Below are 25,199 nucleotides of genomic sequence, written 5' to 3'. Positions count from 1 at the left end.
AAATAAAAATACACGACACTTTTAAATTATTCACCTAAATTTTAATATTAAAATAATCATCTGTATACTTAGTAAAATAAACATCCGATCACTACAAGGATTTTGCTCAGTTGTGGCGGTTTTTTTTCTTGTTTGTGGCGGTTTCAAACCCCCACAAAAAGGATCGTGGCAGTTTCAAAAACCCCCAAAATTGGAGGTGCCACGAGCTCCTTTGTGGCGGTTTTTCACAACCCCCACAATTCCATTCAGTGGCGGTTTTTATTCCTTTTGTGGGGGTTCTGGCTAGCATTTTGTGACAATTTTTGGTTAATTATTGTGGCGGTTTAGAACCCCCATAAAAAAATTTCCAATTAAAAAAAAAGAAACATTCATGTGGGGTTTCAACCTCCATAAATATGTCAATATTATTCTTAAACAATTAATCTGAATACTAGAATTACATTATTATACTACTAATCAATTATCATTTAAAAGAAATCTTTAAATAAGACATTAAAAATTTAGAAGGAAATTAAAATATTACATATTTGAACAAAATTTAACACAAAAATACTTTGAAATATAAAACAAGACACTTGGGTCTGTCAATAAAGCATGTAATGATGAATAAATTCAATAAAGTTCAATAAAACATAAAAATAAAATCAAAGTTTAAAAAGCTAACAAATAAAATATGGAGGGTATGCAGATGAGTTCAAACTATCTTGAAATGCTTTTCCATAATCATCATTGTCTGTCCCCCAATTATATCCTTCATGTGCTAACAATAAAATCAAAGTTTAAAAAGCTATGGTCAGAAGGATCATGATAGCATGGAACTAAACATTTCTTTGAAAATTAAGTACCTACCATTTGGTCGCTTTAAATCTTCTGCTGAAGATCGTGACATTGCATGGTTGAGATCATCTTTCTCCCTGTTATGAGCTCTAGAACCATCATCCTAGTTACATCAACAGTATTATTCAAGATATTCTCTTGTCCTTAATAAAGCATGTAATAGTGAATAAATTCAATAAAGTTCTTCATCAAAGCAATTGATAGTTGGAAGTGAATAATAATTTTCGGTTTCACAAAGCTGAATAATCAATCTAGAAGGCATCATTATATGACATATGCTTAAAAGAATTGTTCAGAAAGAGCAAATATGACTTATCAATAAAGGATGCACATGATTCATAAATCATAAGAAATCCATAAATTTCTTGTGCACAAGATACAAAGTAGGATTTATGACATTGAATGAAATGTCATCACTTGGGTTTGGATATGAAATCTATTAGTACAGTTGTAGGGAAGCATGATGATGACATTCAAATTTGTTTGGCAGCATCCCCCAGAGTTGTCTTCAGATCTGTACATTGCATTGCCTTCTTCGAAACTTCCCAAACCATTAAGCAGAAACCTTTGTTCTTGGCTCTTGATTTGTTCATCTTCTGATAAAGCCATCTGACCCCTAATAAACAGAGCAAGATGTCAATTAATGTGAAAACCGAAGTAGACTGGCTAAGCTTACATTCCACATTTCAGAATAAAAGTAATGCCAGTATATAAAATTGTTGTTGAAAGCAAAAGGGCATGTTGTCGCTTCAAGGATAAAACTCAAACAGAAACATAACTTTTAAACCAAAAGACTAACCAAGATCAAGCATTACAGGAAACAATTACCTCCATAAGGAGTCTATAATCTCTCCTTTCACAATATGCTGTTGAAGTAATGAAGGTACATCATCTGGAGTAACATATCAAATTACTTAATGGTTTGGCACTTTATATAGTTTAATTTATTCAATTTGAGCAATACACATTATATAATTTGAGCAATACATATTATATAGTTTAATTGGCACTTTATCAAATTACCTCCATAAGCAATCTAGATTGAGCACTCACTAAACACTTCATCTAGCAAGCATTTGAAATTGAATGGTAACTTGGCACTAGAGTAGCTCCTTCTACCAGATTCACCACCCACTGCTTCAAGGAAAATCAAATTACTTAATTTTCCCAAACAACAACAAAATCAAGGAACAAAGTTTAGCGGGAAGCATGATGATGACATTCAAATTTTCCCATCTAAGAGTTAAAATTTTCCATTTTTTTCACTGAAATCAATGAAACTGTTCTGTTGTTAAAAATACATATAGAGCATAAATTCCTCTTTAAATATCCTCAATAAGATATGTATTTATTGATATTCACACACACCAATATGTTGCTCAATAAGAAGATTACTTACCACATCAAAATGAATGCAAAATCAATCTGATAATGACTCTACAGCACCAAATGCCCAACAAGAACCACAATGATCCTGAACAATCAGCACAAGAATTATCTAAGTACCTCTTGAACCTTGATATTGTTTAGCGTTAAAATGTAGAAAAGAAAAGAAAAAATTACCTGATCTTCAATGCAGAAATTGATTCACCAATCCATGTTATTGTGAATATGAGGGGGGAAAGAAAAAGATTCAGCACCTCCTTTCAAACAAACTATTTGATTAATAAATTAAACTTAACAATGGAGAAGGATCAAGCAAATGACCTATAATTGTTCCAATGGTACTACACTGAGACCATTGAGTCCTTGTATCAAACTCCTTTGGCAATTTCAATGATTTTGGATGAGTCACAATGGGTGCACCTATCAGTTCCTTCTTAAGAGTTGGTTTAGTACCAAGCAGGCACTTAAATTCTCCAACCTGCAATCAAGCACAATATAGATTCTAAAAATGATAAAATTATAAAAAAATTTGCCATGTTTTCAGCAAGATGTGGGACCTTTTTTTTAATTAGCAGTGCAATAACAACAGGATCTGCTTCAGTGACATGAACAAGAACAAATTTAAGTTCCGTACTAAACAAGAACAAATTCTCACCGTAATGACTTAGAACGACATGAGAATTAGTTCCACGAGATCTGATAGCTTCGAATGCAGCTTCAATCGAAGCTTCTAGAGACTCCAGTTTGCTTACCTTCCAGATCTGCTTAGCCAGTGCCACCGAGTCCACGAAGAAACCGCGCTCTGAGTGCTTCAAGCTGCCGGAGCAAAATCAGATTCAGAACCAGGGAACGAAGCCGCCGTCAAAGACGACGCAGAAACAGAATATGGAAGCATTACCTCAACGATTTGAATGGAATCGTCCCTGAAATACTATCTCGAGAGGCGAGAGCTCCACGAATTGAGAGGCTTCACAATCACCTCATCCTCCATTCATAACTCCAGCGGGTGACGCGTTGACGGAGGAGACTTGGCGGCAATGGCGGCAAGGAATTGAACGGCGGTAGCGGTGGCGGTGGCGATTGAATCCGGATTTTAGGGTTTCACACTCTTCCGCGTTCTCTCTCTCTCAAATAACTCAATTATTTTTTTTTTCATTTTTGGTATGGACTTGGTAAATATCTGTTTGGGTTGGGTTTTTTATAATTAATTGGGTTGAAATCAAACAATGGGAGTTTTTGCTAATTATTTAAAATGGTTACAAATAAAATAGATTGTGGAGGTTCTAATAACTCTCACTAAAAAACTTCCACAATCAAATAAGAATTTTGTAGTAGATATATCTATTATTCACATTATTTAATATTTTCATTATCTACCTATATTTTTCCTTTCGAGATTCACAGTTTTGGCAAAACATTAAGTTGATAGTAACACACTCTAGAATGTGTTGTTAACAACCATTACGTACTAACCCTTGATGATACGTATAACTCATCCATTTCCACATTGATATCCGGCTTTATTATAATTATAAGGTATATTTTTTTTTATTTTACTTGATCACATATCTATAATTGGATTTTTTTTAATGAATTAAAATAATTTTTTATTTTTTAAAATAAATAAAACAAAACATCTTTAATAACGTATATATATAGTTTAGACGTAGATAGTCTAGATTTTGGATGATCTGCGTCCCACTCTACTCTCATGCAATTTTTTACTCTTTTTTTTGTATATCATATTTACATTTATTTCTCATTTTTATGAAATATTTAATTATTTATTAAATTTTAAAAATATTAATTAGTATGATAAAATAATTACTTATTAGTATTTTTTATAATACTCATTAATAATATTTTTATAGTATATCAAATACTTTTTATTTTTATTTTAAATTTAGTTAATATTAGTGTATCCATTCACTTTTTTAATTATTGGTACACTAATATTAATTAAATTTAAAATAAAATATAAAAAACATTTATTATACTATAAAAATATTAATGAGTATAACAAAAATATTATTGAGTGTTATAAAAAATATTAATGAATATAATACAAATATTAATAAGTCCAATAAAATTTCTTTCTAGTGTAATTAATATTTAAACATGCATGGGGTAAAAAAAGAATAAAAATAAATATAGTGTAAAAACAAAAGGAAAAAAAAATGCATGGGAACACGCATAATTTGCGTCCCAACAAAAAATAGATTGACATAATTAAAGTTGTTTTTATTAAAAATAAAGAATTATTTTAATTCATTTTAAAAAAATGTCTTATATAGTTTTCATATATTATAATAACTATATATAGCTCGAGCTATTTTTTGCAGGTACTCTTTCTGTACTCTTTCTGCTAGGATTTAGGTATGAGTGACGGAGTGAGCGGGGGGTTCACGAAGAGGGTGACACACATTGAGGTAACCAGTAATGCCGGCGGTAGAGCTAAGGGGGAGAGCGTCGGGGGGTTTGTATCTGGTGAGAAGGAGGAGGGTACTAGGGTTTCTAAGGAAGAACATGGCTTTCAAAAGGTTTTCTTCCGCGACATGGTGACTGGACAGAAGTCTCCGTCTCTTATGCTTTGGAATGAGGCTTTAGATGGAGAGAGGCTAGCCAAGGTGATCAAAGGGAACCACGGGGATTCGCATCCTCCTCGGGTCATCTTCTCAGAAGAAGGGCTGGCGGCGTTATCTGTACCATGTAAGGAAGCGATCGTCGTCAAAGTCTTGGGCAAGCATATGAGTTACACGGCAATGGTGCATAAGCTGGGTATGGTGTGGAGATTGAAGGGTGGGTTTCAAGTTCTGGATGTAGGAAATGGTTATTTTCTGGTGAAGTTTGATGCTTTCGAAGATCGGGAGAGGGTATTACTTGGTGGTCCTTAGATGATATCTGGGTTCTATCTTGCTGTAAAACCATGGTCACCTGAGTTCTATTCAGAGGAGGAGGTTTTTGGATCCACCATGGTATGGGTACGCTTTTACGGCTTAGGGATTCGTTACTACCATGAGAAGGCTATGTTGAGGATCGCCGCTGCAGTGGGAAAGCCAGTGAAAGTCGATGTAGCAACTAAGATGGCAGCAAGAGGGAAGTATGCGAGGGCTTGTGTGGAGATTGATTTAGGCGTTCCCATTACTCGTAGTGTTGAGGTGGATGGGAGGGTTTTGGATGTTGAATATGAAAGCCTTGAGTTGGTCTGCAATACGTGTGGTTGTTATGGGCATGTTGGTGTGGACTGTAAATTGATTAGTTCAATTTCAGCGAACATTGATAAAACAGGGGTGAATGAAGACAAGGAACAAGATCATGAGAAGATAGATCAGGTGCCATTTTCTTCTAATATTGAGAAGCCTTTTATTTTTGGTAGTACTACAATTGGGATAGATAAAAATAAGGATAAGGAAGTGCATGTAATGGAAGGAGCACATGCAGGGGATACAACATGGACCAAAGTGGAAAGAAAGGCAAAGGGCAAGAAGGTCTTTTTGGGTAGGCATGACCAGGATAAGTCCAAAAAAGTTTATGTGGATAAATCTTCTAATTATGTTGCTAAAGGAGAACCTGCTATGAAAGACATCAATGTGGTTGAATCATCTTTACACATAAGTAAGGGCAATCAAGTGTTAAAACAAGCGAGGAACTTTAAATTAGCTTCGTCAGGTTTTACCTCTGCTCAAGGTGTGACGGGTGGCAAGCAAGGACCTGGTTCAGAACGGGCAGGGGCTTATTCGCAAGGCGCGGGGACTTCTAAAACGCCATTCAAAAGCAATTTAAAGAGATTAAGGCCTAATTCTCTTCAGAATTCTCCGGTTGAGAATGGGCACAGTGTGGTTACAGTGGAGACCCCACTCACTGCCCTCAAATAATCTGAGGTGTGGGTCTCACTCCAAGTAATATTAATATGGATTGTGCAAACATTATAGCTTGGAATGTGAGAGGAGCTGGAAATAAGCTGGCTCGGGTGCATCTGAAACAATTGGTAAAGAATTTTCATCCGTACGTTTTTATCATTTTAGAGACTCATTGTGCTTTCCAAAAGATGGCTGTCTTTTGGAACAGATTAGGTTATACTCCTATTCATATTGAAGAAGCTCAGGGGCATGGTGGAGGTATTTGGGTGCTCTCTGCATGGCCCGGAGTATCTTGCAATGTCGTGGCAGCGAGTTCGCAAGTGGTGTGTGTTGAGTTTTCGAATGGCAGTTTTTCTTGGGTCTGTGCAGCAATTTATGCAAGTCCCGTTCCTAGCAAAAGGGAAGAAGCTTGGAGGGTTTTGACAGATTTTTCTAGAAATTATTCAGGTCCTTTATTAGCTATTGGGGATTTTAATGAGATCCTTCTTTCATCTGAGGTTAAAGGTGGGAACTTTGTCTCTCGAAGGGCAGAGCGGTTTGGAGCTCTCCTAGATGAGTGTGGTTTGATTGATTTGGGAGCCCATGTATCTTTGTACACTTGGTTCAGACATATGCAGGGCAATTGGTTCATCTCGAAGAGGCTGGATAGGGCTGTGGCTACTGATGCTTGGTGTTTTCGTTTTCCGGAAAGATATGTGGAGAATTTGGCGAGGATGCATTCTGACTACTATCCCATTATGATACGATGTCAAGGTAATGATAGAAGAGTCGGGGTAAAACCTTTCCGTTTTCAAGTAGCTTGGTCTTATCACCCAAGTTTTTTGTCGGTGGTCAGGGGTGCTTGGGACAAGGATAGACCCAATCCTATTTGTTGCCTTTCTCAGGTCAGAGATGATGCTTTGGCCTTTAACCGAGATGTCTTTGGGAATATTTTTAAAAGAAAGAGGGAATTGGAGAGGCGTGTGACCAGTATCCAACAGCGAATGGAGAGAGTTGATGCTTTATCCCTCATACAGGAAGAAAGGGAGTTACAGGCTGAATATAGTAATCTGCTTATGCAAGAGGAGTTGTTTTGGTATCAAAAATCCCGAGAGCACTGGGTCAGATTTGGAGATAGAAATACTAAGTTCTTTCATATGCAAACCATTATGCGGAGGAAGCGTAACAAGGTTCAGGGGTTATTTTTGGAGGATGGAAGATGGAGTACTGATCCGCAAGAACTCGAAGAATGTGCAATTGGATTTTATAGAGATCTTTTTTGTAATGTGGAACAGGTAGAACTTGATGTGATGAGGGATCAGGAATTACCTTCTTTATCTCGTGAGGCTATTGAAAGTCTCACAAGAAATGTTTCTAAAGAAGAGGTTAGGAAGGTGGTTATGGGCATGAACTCTTTTAAGGCCCCAGGTGCCGATGGTTTTCAGGCTTTTTTCTTCAAGGAATATTGGGAAGTGGTTGGTACAGAGGTATGGGAACTTGTTAAGAAGGCTTTCGCTGGGTTTGATTTGGATAGTGCTCTGTTTGACACTTTGGTGGTGCTGATTCCTAAAGTTGATAACCCGTCTCGCATGAAAGAGTTTTGTCCTATCAGCCTCTGTAATGTCATCTACAAGATTATAACTAAGGTGGTTGTGGAGAGGTTACGACCTTTTCTACAAGATATCATTGGTCCTCTGCAGGGAGGGTTTATTCCTGGAAGGGGTGCCCCAGACAATATCATTGTAGCCCAGGAAGTTCTCCATTTTATGAAGAAAACCAAATCAAAAAAAGGTGTTCTTGCTTTTAAAATTGACCTAGAAAAGGCTTATGACAGGGTGAGCTGGGAGTTTTTGGAGCAATCTCTCCTAATGTTTGGCTTTCCAGGTACTATTGTTTCTCTTATTATGAAATGTGTAAAGTCTTCCTCCCTTTCTCTAATGTGGAATGGTAACCGGTTGGATGGTTTTCAGCCAAAGAGGGGTTTGAGGCAAGGAGATCCGATGTCTCCTTATTTATTTGTTATTTGTATGGAGAGGTTGAGTTGCCTCATTGCTAGGCAAGTGGAGGTTGGTAGATGGAAACCAGTGACTGTGTCTAGGGGAGGTCCTGTAATCTCCCATCTCCTTTTTGCAGACGACCTTATCCTTTTTTGCAAAGCGAAGAAATCTCAAGTGCTTCATGTTTTGGACACTATGGCCACCTTTTGCAGAGCATCTGGTATGAAGGTGAATTTTGACAAATCTCGTGCTATCTGTTCTATGAATGTTTCTAGACAACACAAGGATCTCTTCACTGGTATTTCTTCTATCCGATTTGCTAATTCTCTGGGAAAATACCTTGGTGTCCCCCTTAAGCATGGCAGAGTTACTAAAGCTGATTTTAATGATGTGGTTGATAAGCTTACTAATAGGCTAGCATCTTGGAAAGGTCGCTTCCTTAATAAAGCTGGTCGGATTTGCCTTGCTAAATCAGTTTTATCTTCTATACCTATTTATAGGATGCAAGTAAGCCTTTTTCCATCAGGTGTGTGCTCTAACATTGATAAGTTTACTAGAAGTTTCATTTGGTGTGGTAGTCATAATCACCGTGGTCTTCATTTAGCATCTTGGAGAGTTTTGACGACTCCGAAAAAGTTTGGAGGTCTTGCTTTGCGGGAGTCGCGGTTGGTCAATTTTTCTTTATTAGGAAAGCTAGTTTGGCAAATTTTGATGAATCAAGAGAAACTGTGGGTCAAGATTATGCTTCAAAAATACCTCCAGAATAGAAACCTATTTGCAGTTAAAGCAATAGGTTCTTCATCGTATATATGGAAGTCTATTGTGCACACAGCTTCCGTATTAAAGGAAGGGTTTGTTTGGGAAGTGGGAGCTCTTTCTAAGAATTTCTGGTTTGACTCTTGGTTGCACTCTGGGCCAGTAGGAGCGAGGGTTGAATTTCTTGATATTTGTGAGGCTGCTTTGACCATTGAAGATGTTTACCGTGATGGAGTTTGGCATTTGGAGAGGATTTACTCTTTTATTCCTATGGACTTAAGGGAAGACATTCTTAGTTTAGTACATATTTCGGCTTCTGGTCGTGATTTGGGTTGGAGTTGGGAGCACACTCTTTACTCTGCTAAACAAGGATATTTATGGTTAATTCAGAATAAGTTGAATTGGGATAGGAATATCAATTGGCTTTGGCTTTGGAAGGCGCGGGTCCCTGAAAAGTTGAGGCTCCTAGTGTGGCTTTGCCTTCATGATGCTGTACCAACTCAATATCTGCGTTTTCAGCGACATCTCTCCTCATCATCCTTATGTACACGTTGCAATCAACTTCCGGAGACAATTCTTCATTGTTTTCGGGATTGTGAAGTGGTGCGATCAGTTTGGGTTTCTCTAGGTTTTTCTGATGTGTATTTCTTTGGCTCTCACGAGGTGCATGATTGGTTCAAGCATGGCCTCCTCAATGAAGGTTGTTCCAAATTTGCAGCTATAATATGGTCAATTTGGCAAGACAGAAATATGGGTAATTTTCAGGGAATTTTTGGATCTGCCGGGTCAATTGCATACAAGGCTCGCAGGTGCATGGTGGATTTTGAATATACAACTCAGAATCGAGTGTGTTGCATCCAGGGATTAAAATCTCTGTCTTGGTCTCCGCCAGAACCTGGTGCTTGGAAGTTAAATTGTGATGGGAGTGTGAACTTGGGAGATAATTGTGCTGGTTTTGGATGGGTAATTCGCGATAGCTCCAGTCAATGGGTAATGGGATGCTCAGGAAATTCCTTTGGATCTAGTGTCATCAAGATGGAGTTGTGGAGTATATGGAAAGGTTTGGCTTGGGCTTGAGAGGCGGGTCTTAAGCTTGTTGTCTGTGAGACAGATTGCGCATCAGCTTTTGAGCTAGTGACTAGTTGGCAAGTTCCACTCTGGCATCTTGAAAAAGAAGTGATACAACTGATCTTTGACTTGAAGTTAAGAAGGGATTGGGATATTCGTTTTGAGCTTATCCCGAGAGAAGCTAATGTCGTGGCAGATCGATTGGCAAAGATGGGATCTGGAGGTAGCGGAGCTAATGAGGTTCACCTTTGGCACCAGCCGCCAGAGGTGGTTTGTCCTCTCTTGCTGTTAAGAACCTAATTTCTTTTCTTTTTCTTTTCTGCTCTTTTGTTTTTTCTCTTGGTTGTTCACCAAAAAAATAACTATATATAGCTAATTTTTAAATTATATAAATACATGAATATAATTGAATGATTGTATAAAATTTTTTACACTATTAATATATTAAATTAAATTTTATATATAATTTTTCTAGTCTCCTGTGAAAATTAGAAGATAAATTACTTTTTTCATGTATTATTATTATTATTATTATTATTATTATTATTATATAATAATAAGTTTGTTTTCACATTTCTAACGCATGAAATAATTACACATTTATCTAATTAATTTAACACATAATTAAAATTTAAATAAAAATAAATTTTTGAAACCTGTATTAAATATATTTTAAGGTTATATGCAAATATTTTTCAAATTTTATTATCCTATAAAAATAATGTAAAAAATCAACTATCTATAATTTAATTCAAATAAAATATATATATAAGAAATTTATTTCATATATTAAATACAGATACAATTATTAGATTTATTATAAAATAGTATAAAAAAAAAACTTATCCTCTAATTTCTGGAAAGTACCATATTAATTGCCGTATATGAAATTTGCAAGCCCTAGCCTGGTTACGGCTAGTGTAATGTCGTCTCACTTTATTAGTTGTTTAGTTTATCTTTTTTTTTGTTTCTCGCAAATATTAAAGAGACGATCATTTAAAGTTATTTTATTTAATTTAATATCTATAATTTTATGTATATAATATTCATAGTTTTATATATTTTTTATATATAATATTATTCAATTATTTAAATAATGATTAAAGAATGCAAAATAAATAACTTTATAAACCACTACAAGGGAAACGGGAAATAGCGGCGGTTTCTGGAATGATTTGCGGCAGTTTTAAACCGCTGCGAAACGAAATTCAAGCGATTTGTTAAGCGTCGCCTATTAGGGTGTGGTTATATGATTTTCCGGCGGTTCTCAGGAACTGCTGGCACAACCGCCGCGATATGGAAATCTGTGATCGACACGAAATGTTCGGCGGTTTGAAACCGCCGCTGTTTAATGGCCACGGTTTAAAGACTAATGCATTTACCGGCGGTTTGAAAACGTCACGGTTTAATGGCCAATGTTTTTTGAAATGTAACTGGCGGCGGTTTTAAACCGCCGCTATCTCCTAACCTGAATTTTCAAATTTCTAACGGCTAGTTCGCAACCGCCACTATTTTCCGGTTAAATGGCTGCAAAAATACTATTTTGTACACTGGCAATCCACGCTATTTTTTATTTCAATGTACATTTTTTTTCGTTTTTTTAAATCGTTCTTAATATTAGTAAGTTAAATTATTTAAAATCCCGAAAAATAAATTGCAGGGTAAACGACAATAGCAAAACCATTAATTTAATAAATATAATTATCCGAATATCAACAAAGTGTACTCCTTACTAAGAGTTGCATAATCAACAAAATAAAAGTGTATATCTAAAAGAAGAAAAGGTTCCACAATCCTAAGATCTACTTTCTATTTTGTCCCTCCAACGCACTCATCCATGTGGCGACGTCTGATGGCAGCTTCCTACCTTGCCCTTGAAGTAGACATAACAAAGCACTCTCCATTGCCTGCATCCTGACCTTCCCAGCTGCTACTTCATCCTCCACTGCATGTCTTTTGGTCTTCTCAGCTGCTACTTCATCCTCCATTGCCTGTCTTTTGGTCTTCTCGGCTGCTACTTCATCCTCCACTACCTTCTTTTTCAATTTCTCTGCTGCCAACTCTGCTTGTAGTTTAAGCAGCACCCTTTGGGTCTCCTCCCTTTCAAAACCATTGCTCGGCTGATGGGAATTCATACCGAAGACTTGACTAGAAGTCGGCCCCAACCCCATGCCACGCACCCTACCCGAGTGCTCTTTTCCGAGAGCTTGAGCAAGCGAATCATTCTGGGATAACAGTCTAGAAGATTCATCGCCTTGCTCAATAGCCTCAATTCTTTCCTACACACATAGATAAGCAATTAAGAGCATTTATTAGCTAGTCGCTAACCGCACAGACTTCCAATAAAATTTTAAAAACTAAAATATAGGATTGAACACATTACTTACTCCAATAGCGCGAGCTGCATCATGGATATAGGAGCCATTGGTTCTTTTGTGCGTTAAGAGATACAACTCTCCTCTACTAACTATCCTCCCTTGTCGTTCCGACTGTACCAATAATAATGACAAAGTGAATAAGGTAGAGGAACAGATAGTTCAAAAACATTCCCAAAATTAGATTACCTCTTCTTCTCCGAGCCTTGCCAAGCTTTTCGATCCGCCGGTGTGGGTGTAAAGCTGCTTTGATCGATTCTCCGCATTTTTCTTACACTTCTCCTGTCATGCCATCAAATTAAGAGTTATTAGACACTAGCTCTGACGAACTAAATGAAGCATAAATGGACTTTGTCTGTTATGAAACAAAACTATATTACCTGTGTCTCTTCGCTATTGCGATAATCGAGAAACTTTCTTCAATGGTCCGCAGTAATTCCATCTGGGCGGTTTTCAATATTTGCTGCAAGTGAAAGTTCGGGGTCATAGCAGTGATGGTATAATCTGTTTCTCATTTCCTTCCAAGCCCTTCCTAGCATTTTGAATATTATACACTTTATAATTCCTCTACTATCTTCTTCAAAATGGAACATTTCATGCAACATTAAAATTAAGCTGTGAGTAGTGTTCAAAGTATGAGTTTGGAATGGTACGAAGAAATAAAAATAACATTTTACCTTTACTATTTCATTATAGACCTTGTCCCTGGTGCGAACCTTTCTCCAGTCCCTCTCGCAGATTGGGAATTTGGTGTAGTCAGATCCTAGCAGTCCCATAACGCCGCTCAGTAGACCTGCTTCATCCCCAACTGGTTGCAGTGCACTGTTAAACCTGAGTACGACCTTTCTTCCGTTAGGTGGCTTCATAGCTTCCTTCACATTCAGTTTGATCTGTTTGATTGTGCCATCGGATTCTGTAAAACATATTAATTCTTAGTTAGCTACCATTGGAGTCAAGCTGCGAATACATCATAAAAAAATAGGGCAATGAAAAGTAGAATTAAATAAGTTCTCTTATACCAATTGTTTTAACATCCCAAAATTCAGTGGTCTTGCGTCCCTTGCACTTCTGAGCATCCTGTGCAGCAAAAATGTGAAATTAGTATAGCATTAAAATATACTGTATGAGTTGGCAAAGTCACTAATATAGAAATGGAAAGGGGTAAATCAAAATGGTAAACAACCATTCATCAACCAATTGAGTTGCGTATATAATGTGGTCAACAAGACAACAGCAAATGTTTCTTGATCATTACTCACTCAAGTCTAATGAAGACATACACAAGATTTTAATAGCTCATCTAAATTAAAATGATACTGCAGCATTATCACATGAGTTCTAATTAAAAAGTCACTCTCATTGTATTTTTGGTCATGAGTCATTATCATATATACATACACACAGTCGAAAGAGACTGAAGTAGCTTTTTCTCATTTGGTATGGAATCATAATGTTTAAAAAAAATGTTGCATTAGAGAAAGAAACAAAGAAGCTAAGGTGAATGCATTCAGTTGCAATCAATTAGTTATAGTTGTTCTGTTTGAAAATCTCAAATTGACACTATTAGGGTGTATTTGTTTGTTTTTTATTTTTTATTTTTTTATTTTTAGAATTTTATAAAGAAAAAAAAGTAAAAACAATAAAATTATATTTGTTTTCCTATGCTTCTAAATGAACCATTAAATCACCTGGATCCTGATTCTAAATTACCATAAAAATTAAACCCTCTTTAATATAGTAATATCTATTTCTCCATCTTTAACATGATCACAAAATTATTTTTTTAAAAATATTTACTCAAGAGTCGCTTTTTAAGCTTTGAAGCATGAATAATTTTTTATTTGTTTTGTATTTAATTTTTTTAAATAATGATCAAATTTCAGATTTACTTAAAGGGTGATAACTAATAACTGACCTGCTTGTCTGCTCTTTTAGTTCTAAGTTCTTCCACAACCTCTAAAGCACGAATGTTGAGATCTGTCTTGCCTTCAAAATCTGCATCCAAAATCATTTGCATGGTGAAAAGATAAATAAAGACTTAAGTTTTCATCATGGAATACACGTATCAAATAATAACATCTCATATAAATCCATGCTCATCAAAAGAGGGAAATATAAAAATATCAAGCGTACACAAATGTTCAAATCCTAAACACTGTAAATGTTTTTAAAGTCTCATAATTAACCAGTTTTGGTGAAAGGTGTAAACCCTTTCAACTGATGCGGTTTTACATGTAATTAAAATTGAAAATATATGTTATGAATAGATGTAGGCTGCATAGCCATATTACACAGGATGAAGGTAAATAAAGATTCATTAACAAACCTCCTAAATATACCACCAAGAATGAAATGGCAAATGACACCATTGCAATAAAATAAACCTGTTTCGTCTAATAACTAAGTGGAATTACTAAAAGTAATTCAATTAGGCAAACCTGGGAAGAAGAAAAGCTACCACAGGGAGGCCAGGTACGAGTAAGATCACTAACACAAAACAAAACAGTAAATTGGTACCAAATCAAGAAGAAAATGATTAAAGTGGACCAATTTGAATTACAACCTCACTAATGAGTCAATCACTAAAAATATCACTAACGAGTCAATCACTAAGAATATAACGTCTTACAATAACTCCGTGCTCATCAAAATAATGAAGACAGGGCATCTTCCTCAGTGTCAATTGAACCTTTCAATGTTATTATTTCAGTCTTAAGTAACGAAATACCATATTCATCCCTACCAAGTTCAATCACTAAGATTACATTTATAATAATAATGCAGAATTAATTTTACTGAATCAGGTTGGTAGAATATCTTAAATAATAGAACAAATAGATATGTGGAGTGGTTTGCCATTAATTTATAAGTCTTTAGATTAAAAATGAATACTTAATAAATTCTCGAAAAGACTTTGTGCAAGACTTATTGGTTCTACTCCATTGATAATACCTGTCACAGTTGCAGGTACAGGAATACACCCCAAGTAAATTATTCAAGAGCTCCGATATACCCACTCGTCAGAGAACCTGATTCAATACAAACAAATTAAGTTCAGAGAAAGTCAGAATTTAACTCCGAGAATTAGAGGAAACATTGAACAATGGTAACCAAGATATTGATAAGCTGATGAGAGATCTTGAGATTAAAACCATGGAAAATAAACATTCAAAACAGATCACAGAGGAAGGAGAATGCTTGTTTCTTTGGAATCTAGAGGAAGCCATGGATGTTCTTCTTGTTCATAGACATAGTTACAGTCTCTGGTAAGAAGACAAGTTAATTGAAAAAGCGAAAGAATATGACAGCAACGGAAGTTATAGAGGATTAAGTGCTAGTGGTAGTTAAAAATGGTTTTATCTTTAAGGTATCAATAAGGTTCTTAAATTTTGAAAAGACTCAAAAATTATGTTAAAAAAATTCTTAACTTGGGTAAACATTATATTCATAAAAGTTGTAATCAAAGAGCTACAACTTTCCAGCTTAGTTCAATGAAGCTAAATCCCCAAATGTGTTCATGTCAGTTTATTTATTTATTTTTGAACTGCTGGCTGCATTTTTCAATTAACCATAATATTAGCCAATGGGTAACACACTTGAAAAAACAGAATGCCCCCCTTTTTTTCTCAAAAAAAAAACCACATCTTTGGACACATCAACCAGCCAAAATTATAAAATGGAACTGCAAACCATAAGTACAAGATTACAAGAAACAACTACAACCAAGCCTTTTCTCACTAAATGGGGGTAGGATTACCAAGTGTAATCGTTGCAATGATTGCGGGATGAAAAAGGTGTACATGGGCTCCGTCATTTTTACTAGTGAGCCCTCACTCCCACAAGCAAAGAAAAACTTCCAATGTATATCACCCAGGAGATTAAACAGACGCATTACACAATTATTGTACAATTCCAAAAGAAGACATTACAGCTATGGAGAAAGATGAAAACAAAAACATTTTCCATTCTGCTCGACAACTTCCCAATTTAAGCTAAAGTAAATCATTCAATCCATCAAAAAACAAAGTACAACCACCGCTCTAGCAAGGAAACCGAACTTGAAATGATGCCCACGGAGGTTCCAACACCAATGAACCAAAACGAAACCAATAATAATTATAACAAATAACAAGAAACTTGAAGCTTTGGAAACTTGACAGTGACAAACTTCATAAAACTATAGAGCTAAAGGCATGAGAGAGAGAGAGAGAGGGGTCAGCCCAACAACAAAGGCACATTAAAACATTTAAACAAATACCTGGTGCGCAAAACTAGAAACATACATAGTAAAACCCACACAAGCAAACGGAAGGGAAAATGCAACAACCCATGTACTCAACACAACCTTAGCTGCAAAACCTAATCGAAGCAGCTATTGAACTACCACACCGAACAACAAACGCAAAAAGAGCAATGAACTCACCAGAAGCCGTCGCCACACAAATTCAACTTCGACCCAGAAAAGATTGAGAAATATAAATGGAAAAAATTAAAGGATTGTAAAATAAATTCAGATAGAAAGTGCATGGGTCTTGATAAAAAAGAAAGCAATCACAGGTTCTATGCAAAGCAAGCAGGTTTTTTCAGCATTTAATTAGGAAATCAACTAACTCCTAAAAACACATCAAGACTCAGGGGTTCAGATATTGGGGAAAAATTCAATCTAAGTGTTAAATTGAAGAAAAATTTGGCCAAAATTAATCAAAATACGTTGTTCAAACCAAAATTTAGAAAGCATAAAGATTAAATTGATGCAAGAATAGTTTTCTGAAGAGCCCTAAAACTTAAATTGGGATGAGGGAGAGGAACATACCACTGAGAGGGAAGTCTATTGCAATCGAGAACGCGAAGCACCGCCAAAGGGGAGAAGGCTGCCAAGGATGACATAGGGACGGATGGATTGGGATGATGCCGACGATGTCACACACATGCACGGCAGAAGGAGAAAACTCGGACGACCTCTTCTACTTCACCTTCGTGCACGGGAGCTACACGGCTGAGGGAGGAGCCTGTTGACCTACACAGAACGATGAAGCGGACTCAGTTGGATCTGACAGAGGGAAGGGTAAGGACGGCGGGGAAGGAGACCAATGATTGCTATACCTTGGCTCTGAGGAAGGGTTCTCGCGCCAAATACTTGAAGGTTATGGCGCAAAATTAAAGTGGTCTGGGTATTTCATTAGTGAGGCAAAACCCGTTTCTCCCATAGTTATTTGCTGCAGTGAGGGCCGATTACCGCCTCGGTTCAATTAATTTGGAGCGGCTCCAAATTTCGCAGCAGGATTCGCCACAAATAAGCCAATTTGGGGCGGTTGGGGACAACGGCCGGTCATTTGGGGCAACCATTTTGGATCTATTGGAGGCAGACCATCAAAACGCATGAAGAACTGCAACAGCTCACTCGAACAGCAACGCTCTGGAAAAAGGGCTGGTATTTTACCGCAGGTAACACCCGGTTCCCTTGTAGTGAACTATTTTAAGCTTATTTTATATTATCTGGCAGATAATTTTTTTTCTCTATTTCAGTCTCAATTTACATATTCTCAATTAAATGCATTCGACGTATTTACCTTTCTGCATGGGACATTGGGTATTTGGACATATAAAATAGCATGAGAGACTCTTTAAACTAAGTTATGTACGGATAATTGGATATCTAATCCAATTTAAAAGTAAAAAAATAAGGGCTATAATATTAATGTAGAAGTTACGTCAAAATTTAAATTAAAGATGATAAAATACAAGTCAATACAACAGATAATATCTTTCAATGCAAGATCAAATAAAATGTGCGTACGTACCATGTATAATATATGTCACAATGTATGCGTCAAAGAGAGACATAAATAGGTAATATATACAATCATATAATATATGGAACAAGAACTGCTGGTCAAGTTAATATATTTTATATACACATATTAGCAGCTTATTCAAACTGGGTTTCTTGACGGCATTATTAGAAACTCTAATGTTCACGTTAAATCCAGTCAATATTCCAGCATTGTATATAGCTAATGATGATGGTTCTTTGAATTTGACCATGCTTAAATTCTTTTTGAAGAAAATTTCATGCCCTAAGCTATTCAAGCTGTGATGTTGATGGCCAAAAGGGATTAAGAGAGGGAAAAGAATAAGTTGTTCTCATTTTGAAAAGAATGAAAAATTCTTTAAAAAATATTTGTTGAGTTATTACCCCTTATATACTATGTACTCCTTATGTACTCCCACTATATAAAAAAAATACAAATAAAAAAATAATTTAGGTAACACCCTCCCACAAGCTAGAATTGTATAAATCTAACAATCCTAGCTTGGAAACATTAGTAGAGAAGGGACCCGGTGGTAGAGCTTTGGTAAGAAAATCAGCAAGTTGGTCTTGGGACCGAACTGGCATAAGATGAATGAGACCAGATAGATGTTTTTCACGAACAATGTGACAGTCTACTTCAATGTGTTTGGTTCTTTCATGGAAGATGGGATTATTGGCAATATGAATAGTTGACTGGTTGTCACAGAATAGGGTGATAGATTTTTGAAGCGGCAAACCAAGAAAATCCATTAAGAAAGACAACCAGCAAGCTTCACAAGTGGCAGCTGCAAGAGATCTGTATTCAGCTTCTGCAGAGGACTTGGCAACAGTGGTTTGTTTCTTACTCTTCTAACTGACAAGAGAGCTTCCAAGCATGAAGCAATAACCAGAAATAGAGCGACGAGTATCGGCACAGGTAGCCCAGTCAGCATCGGCAAATCCAGTGAGATGCATATCAGAAGTAGAGGAGAAGAATAAACCAGTTGCAGGTCTACCTTTTAAGTATCGAAGCACACGGAAAGCAGCCTGCAGGTGAGAGGTGGTTGCACAGTCCAAAAACTGACTCAAACGCCCCACAGCATAGGAGATATCGGGTCTAGTATTTGTGAGGTAAAGGAGTCGGCCGATGAGTTGTCTGTAAGTAGTGTTGTCTGTTAAAATGGTACCCGACTCTTTCGAGAGTTTCTGACTATAATCAAATGGAGTGGAGAGAGGCTTGTAATCCAGATAACTAAAATCCTTGAGAAGGTCCATGGCATACTTCCGTTGATAAATGTGAATTCCCGAGTTGGAGCGTGCGACTTCCATTTCCAAGAAGTACTTGAGATCACCAAGGTCTTTTATTTTAAACTTGTAATCTAAAATCTGCTTGATGGAATTGATTTCACCAATGTTATCACCGGTTAAAACCAAATCATCCACATATACTAGGATGGCAGTAAAGCCTTCAGAAGATTTCTTGATGAAGAGGGAGTGATCATAAAAAAAACTGCTTATAACCAACATCAACAAGAGTCTGAGTGAGCTTAATATTCCATTGCCTGCTGACTTGCTTAAGTCCATATAGAGACTTTTGTAATTTGCAGACCAAACCTGGTTGTGACACATCCAAACCGGGCGGTATCTGCATGTAAACTTCCTTGTCCAAATCTCCATGAAGGAAGCCAGTGTTGACGTCCAACTGTTTCAAATGTCATTTCTTTGCCGCTGCCAATGCCAATATTACTCGTAGAGTAGTCATTTTGACAACTAGACTAAATGTATCACCATAATCCACTCCTTGCACTTGAGTGAATCCTTTTGCAACTAGCCTGGCTTTGTGCCTTTTTATGGTGCCATCGGGATTGAATTTTACCCGAAAAATCCATTTGTAACCCACAGCTTTCTTGCCTTTTGGGAGTTCAGTGAGACACCAAGTTCTATTCTGATCCAGAGCTGCTAATTCAGCTTGTATTGCCTTTCTCCAGCATTCATGTGCAGCCGCTTCCTCATAGGTGCTAGGTTCTGGATTTGAGGTGATAGCTAGAGAAAAGAGACTTATATTCTGGGTTTAGTTTATCATATGACAAATATTGTGAGATAGGATATAAAGTGCTAGAGTTGGCAAAGTTGCTAGGATGCGTTGTGTGGGTTATCATACAATGGTAGTCCTTCAAATAAGCAGGCGATCTCTTGACCTTTTCAGATTTTTTAGTGATGCAGTCATGCGGGATGATGTAGTTTTGTGATGCAGGTGCAGTGTTGGTGTGTGGGGTGCTAGTGGGTGCAATGGTATGTGAGAAAATAGGTAAATGCATTGAGCTTGAGAGATCTGCAGTTGAATCTGTGAGTGTGGTATGTGTAGGTGATGGTAAATGATGTATGGATGGTGTATCATATTGAAAAATGTCAATGCATTGTGGAAGAAGAGTGGGTGTCGTAGTTTCAGTGCTTATGGAATGTGAAAATGGAAAATGAGTTTCATAGAAAGTTACATTTCTAGATATGAAAATTTCTTTTGACTTCAAATCAATAAGTCGAAAACCCTTTGTTCCAAATTTAAAACCGAAAAATGCTGCTTTTCTGGATCTTGGGTCTAACTTTGTTCTTGAATTTGTTAACGTGGAGGCATATGCAAGAGAACCAAATACTCTTAAATCTGAAAGATTGGGTAATGTACCATACAAAACCTTATAAGGACTGACATTATCTAATTTAATACTGGGCAGCCTATTAATTAGGTGAATAGCGTGAACAAATGCGTATTGCCAAAAACAAAGTGAAATTCCTGATTGAAATAACAGTGCTCGAGCAACACCTAAAATGTGCTGGTGTTTTCTCTCTACAATTCCATTTTGCTCTGGTGTTTCTACACAAGAAGTTTGGTGTAGAATGCCAGTTGATGCAAAATAGGACTTTAGAATGAATTCTGGTCCATTGTCAGTTCTTATACACTTAACTTATTTTTCAAATTGTACTTTGACAAAATTTACAAAGTTAATAACCAATTGTGATGCCTCAGATTTTGTTTTCATAAAAAAGTCCAAGTAAATATACTCTTGCCATCCACCACAGTAAAAAAATATCTATGTCCTTCATTGAAAGGGACAGAAATAGGACCCCAGATATCCATATGAACTAAATCAAAATAATTCTTTATTTCAGTTGTGCTAAGATCAAAAGATAGCTTCTTTTGTTTTGCAAAATGACATGAGTCACAAGGAAATGTTGAAGCAGTGCAATCTATAAAAAGATAATCTTTTTTCATTAAAATCAGTCTATGCATAGGTATATTTCCTAATCTAAGATGCCAAATCTTGTTATGCTCAGTTTGTGAAGATGCTATGTTATGAGTAGTGGTAGAATCTGCTGCCAATGAAGCTTGCTTTATTGAAGGGGGTTGAAGGTGAAAGCATTCTGTTTCTCTACTCATTGTATATAGCTCATCTCCACACTTAGCAATGCCAATCGTCTTCGATGTGGATTGATCCTGTATCTCACAACACTTATCATTGATTAACATTTGACAATGTAAATTTGAGGTTAATTTTGACGCATAAATCAATTTGAAATCAAAAGAGGGAATGTACAAAACATTTTTGAAAAATTTTTTTTTAGAAAATATGATTGTGTCAACAATGGTGCTCACAGTTTTGGTTTCATTTGGAAATATCACATTTATTGGAGCAATATTTTGAAAACTTGCAAAATCTTTTAAGTCAAAAGTCACATGATCTGTCGCACCAGAGTCAATGACCCATAGTGTAGATTTTGGAGTTATAATACTCATAATTCTTGTATTAAATTGTAATACAATGATTTTACCTGGAGTGGAGGTCTGAATAGAATTAACCTGGTTTGCATTATGAGGTTGTTGCTGCACACTTTTACCTTTGATAAGCTCCAACAAGGCAAATTTTTGTTCTGGAGTGAATTTAGAGCTTGACATTCCAGTGTTCTCTTGGAGGCAATTGAGTTGGGGGTGTTTATCATTGTGTACATTAGCATGCTCCTCAGTGATCATTTGATTGATTGTGGTGGGATGTTGCTGCCGCTGCTGGAAATGGGAGGAGTACCCATGTTTCTTATAGCACACATCTTCTGTGTGGCCAAGCTTGTTGCAATAAGAGCATACTATCTTAGCTCCACGACCTCTACCACCTTGACTTGATCTCCTTCGCCCTCTTCCTCTGCCTCTATTAGATGAGGAATTGAGCACTTGTGATGCAGTTGTATTTTGAGTGGAATTGAACAAAATTTTATTGTTGTCCATGTTGGTCAACTGTCTCTCTTACTGTGTTAGCATAGAAAATACTGTGTTTAGGTCTGGTAGAGGTGACATGAGCATGATTTGTGATCTGACGGTAGAGTATTGTTCGTTCAACCCTCTCAAAAGTCTGACTACTTGATCTTCATCTCTGTATCCTCTTATTTTTGATAATCCGCAAGAGTATGACTCTGCACATCTGACACAGTTTGGAATGGATCTGAAATTGTTGAGCTCCTCCCAGATCTGTTTGAGCCTTGTGTAATAATCAGTGATGGTCAGATCACCTTGCTTGATGGCAAAAAGTTCCTCCTGGAGTTCTGCAATTCTGAACCTGTCCCCTTGGTAGTACCTATGCTTAAGTTCCTCCCACAAATCAACAGCAACATTGTTCCATATAATACTATCACGAATTCCAGGACTTAATGAAAGATTGATCCAAGAAACAATCAAATTATTGCATCTTTCCCATGCCTCAGATTCAACATTATTATTCTCAGGTTTTCTTATGGTACCATCAATAAATTTCAATTTATTCTTCGAAATCAGTGCTCTAATCATAGCATGACTCCAACTACCATAATTGTTAGGTGTTAACACGATTGAAATAATCAGTGTACCTGGATTTTCTCCCGAATGGATAAAATAAGGGCTTGATTGATCTTGAATTGGACTTGTGTTGTTCTTCAAAATTTGAGACTGAAGAGTAGTGAGTTGATGGAGGAGATTGGCTAGTGCGTTTACATCCATCTGTACTGCGTTGCTCTGGTTGTCAGCCATTGTTGAGAAATCAATGAATCACAGAATAATGGGGATCCAGATCTTCTTTCTTCCAACTCGTTGATCGGAACAGCTATGTTCAACAAGAAAGAATCTTGTGAAATAGCCTCTCATCAAACTCTATTGGGTGAGTTTGAAGGAAGAGGTAAGAAAAGGAAAAAGAAAATTTTGAAAGAAAAATTAGGAAAAGAAAGAAAATGGCAAAATTAGCAACTAGATTCACAGCTTGATTGCTTTCCACATGTTGATGGACAGAAGGGATTAAGAGAGGAAAAAGAATAAGTTGTTCTCATTTCGAAAAGAATGAAAAATCCCTTAAAAAATATTTGTTGAGTTATTACCCCTTATATATTATGTACTCCTTATGTACTCCCACTATATAAAAAAATACAAATAAAAAATAAAAAAATAATCTAGGTAACACTTTTGCTGATGCTCGGTATATAAAGTGAATGTTATAGTATTACACGACAGGAAGTTTCCTTAGTGGAAACATGGAACAATTAATTATTTAATTATGAATGTTTGTTTGTTGTTGGATATTGTTCCTGTCTAGTAATCTGAACCGAGGTACAACTCCTTCTTCTGTGTGTATGAGCTTTCTGTCCTAACAGCACAAACACCGAACTATACTTCAGCCGTCAAGGAACACCGGAGGAGGTTGGGACCTGCAAAGAGACTCCAACGCTCAAGTTAGTAAGAGTAAAAGATGAATATCAAATGACTCAGAATGAATAGTGTTGTGTACCTAAGATTGGGGTGGATGTATTTATAGAATTGTTGTGGTACGATTACTATGTGATAACTGCTCTTTAGCGAGCTTGTTTAGAGAGATTTGCGGAGAGATTCCTGTGCCATCTGGGTTGGCACATAGTTATTTGATTGTATAGGATAAGTTCGTTAGGAGAGCAAAATACGTACTCTCCACGTACTCCTGCACATGTATATTTAGTTTTAACCAGATTGATTCTAATTTATAATTTTAGTTTTACCTGAGCCGAATTATAGCCAACGGACGGATCAGATATAATTATTTTATCATTAATTTCACTGTACCAAAGTAGTTAGTTGAACGTATTTACAAAGGAGTTCACAGGTCAATTTCCAAAAAAGAATTTCTTTCTTTAAAAGTTTAATCATGTATGCCATAGACTATGGGGTTGTTTAATTTACTATCCGAAAACAAAATTCTTGTTCTGTTTCATGTATAAATTCTCCTTGCTTTCAGATTTGATATTGACGTGTCAGTGTTTTTGCTTGAACAAAACATTAGATTCAGAATTCATGTTCGAAAAAAAAAAGGACAAAATAATGCTAAAAAAACCTTAGGCATAAGATTATTTTGTAAAGGTCCTTGATCAATACCAAACACAAACAGGCCAAGTAGCTAGTAAAGGTGAGTTTCAATTAAAATTCGGAAAAAATAGTAGGCTCCACATTTTATATGATCCGTAGGAGTGCTAATTTAGGAAAATAGTTAATAAAACTCAATTAATTTTAATCCGTAGGAGTGCTAGGGTAATTTTATATGATCATTAAGATAATAAAAGAAATTAATTTTTAGAAGTAATTAACTTTTATAATAAGATAATTCTGAGATATTGTTATGCTATATAATGATGAAATGAAATCATATTTTGCATTAAATAGTTCCAATGTACTATACTATTGCTATTAAACATAACATTTTGCCTTATTGGAGAAAAATGAACACATTATAGTATTGATATAAGTCTTTTCCTTTTTCGTAGCAGCAAAGAAGCTACCGGATTGACACTAAATAAGCCCAAAAGGATCAGGGTTTGAATAATAGAGATGCTATAGTTATGTGGGCTCCACACATTTTTATCTGTCTTTATGTAATTTACTCTTATTAAACATTATATTATCTATCTATCTATCTATCTATCTAATTAACTAAAATTAGATTTTCTCCCGACTAATGGAAGTGAGGTGTCGATTCCTCATTAATTCATTTTCTCGCCAAAATGAATGCACTATTTTCTCTTCTAAATTTATTTTATAAAAATATCTTTATTATAATTATACTATAATTAGCATTTAAATAATAATACATAATTATACTAATTTAGAAAAATATAT

The 25,199-nt window shown here is 36.1% G+C and overlaps 3 protein-coding genes and 1 long non-coding RNA gene across 10 annotated transcripts; all 4 read right to left on the bottom strand.

Annotated features, from left to right (window-relative positions):
- Positions 1-485: 485 nt before the first annotated feature.
- Positions 486-3,444, bottom strand: LOC112726760 (uncharacterized). Of its 5 annotated transcripts, none has more exons than XR_011868266.1 (9): positions 3,122-3,444; positions 2,879-3,039; positions 2,401-2,701; positions 2,237-2,311; positions 1,861-1,974; positions 1,666-1,729; positions 1,284-1,453; positions 850-940; positions 486-760 (listed from the first exon to the last, which is right to left on the bottom strand). It is a non-coding gene; the product is annotated as an uncharacterized lncRNA (long non-coding RNA). The 5 variants fall into 5 exon arrangements; XR_011868264.1 differs by having other exon boundaries at positions 1,861-1,971; XR_011868265.1 differs by having other exon boundaries at positions 486-751; positions 1,861-1,971.
- Positions 3,445-11,555: 8,111 nt separating this feature from the next.
- LOC112729654 (uncharacterized) lies at positions 11,556-17,721 on the bottom strand. Of its 3 annotated transcripts, XM_072208716.1 has the most exons (11): positions 17,362-17,721; positions 17,072-17,275; positions 15,211-15,287; positions 14,697-14,745; positions 14,174-14,253; positions 13,278-13,335; positions 12,936-13,171; positions 12,639-12,721; positions 12,448-12,540; positions 12,271-12,372; positions 11,556-12,162 (listed from the first exon to the last, which is right to left on the bottom strand). In XM_072208716.1, the coding sequence occupies exons 7-10, from the start codon at positions 13,122-13,124 to the stop codon at positions 12,351-12,353; spliced, it is 387 nt and encodes a 128-aa protein (XP_072064817.1). In that variant the 5' UTR covers positions 13,125-13,171; positions 13,278-13,335; positions 14,174-14,253; positions 14,697-14,745; positions 15,211-15,287; positions 17,072-17,275; positions 17,362-17,721; the 3' UTR covers positions 11,556-12,162; positions 12,271-12,350. The 3 variants fall into 3 exon arrangements, with proteins under 3 accessions (XP_072064817.1, XP_072064815.1, XP_072064816.1); XM_072208714.1 differs by lacking the exon at positions 14,697-14,745; XM_072208715.1 differs by lacking the exon at positions 14,697-14,745 and having other exon boundaries at positions 17,072-17,665.
- A 1,198-nt stretch (positions 17,722-18,919) lies between these two features.
- On the bottom strand, positions 18,920-19,767 carry LOC140176620 (uncharacterized mitochondrial protein AtMg00810-like). Its single transcript, XM_072208149.1, has 2 exons — positions 19,664-19,767; positions 18,920-19,559 (listed from the first exon to the last, which is right to left on the bottom strand). The coding sequence occupies exons 1-2, from the start codon at positions 19,765-19,767 to the stop codon at positions 18,920-18,922; spliced, it is 744 nt and encodes a 247-aa protein (XP_072064250.1).
- A 2,573-nt stretch (positions 19,768-22,340) lies between these two features.
- LOC140176619 (uncharacterized) lies at positions 22,341-23,096 on the bottom strand. The gene has a single exon (XM_072208148.1). The coding sequence runs from the start codon at positions 23,094-23,096 to the stop codon at positions 22,341-22,343; it is 756 nt and encodes a 251-aa protein (XP_072064249.1).
- Positions 23,097-25,199: the final 2,103 nt, after the last annotated feature.

The sequence above is a fragment of the Arachis hypogaea genome, chromosome 12 (assembly GCF_003086295.3).
Source record: "Arachis hypogaea cultivar Tifrunner chromosome 12, arahy.Tifrunner.gnm2.J5K5, whole genome shotgun sequence".
Taxonomy (NCBI): domain Eukaryota; kingdom Viridiplantae; phylum Streptophyta; class Magnoliopsida; order Fabales; family Fabaceae; genus Arachis; species Arachis hypogaea.
This window is presented reverse-complemented; position numbering and strand designations above follow the sequence as displayed.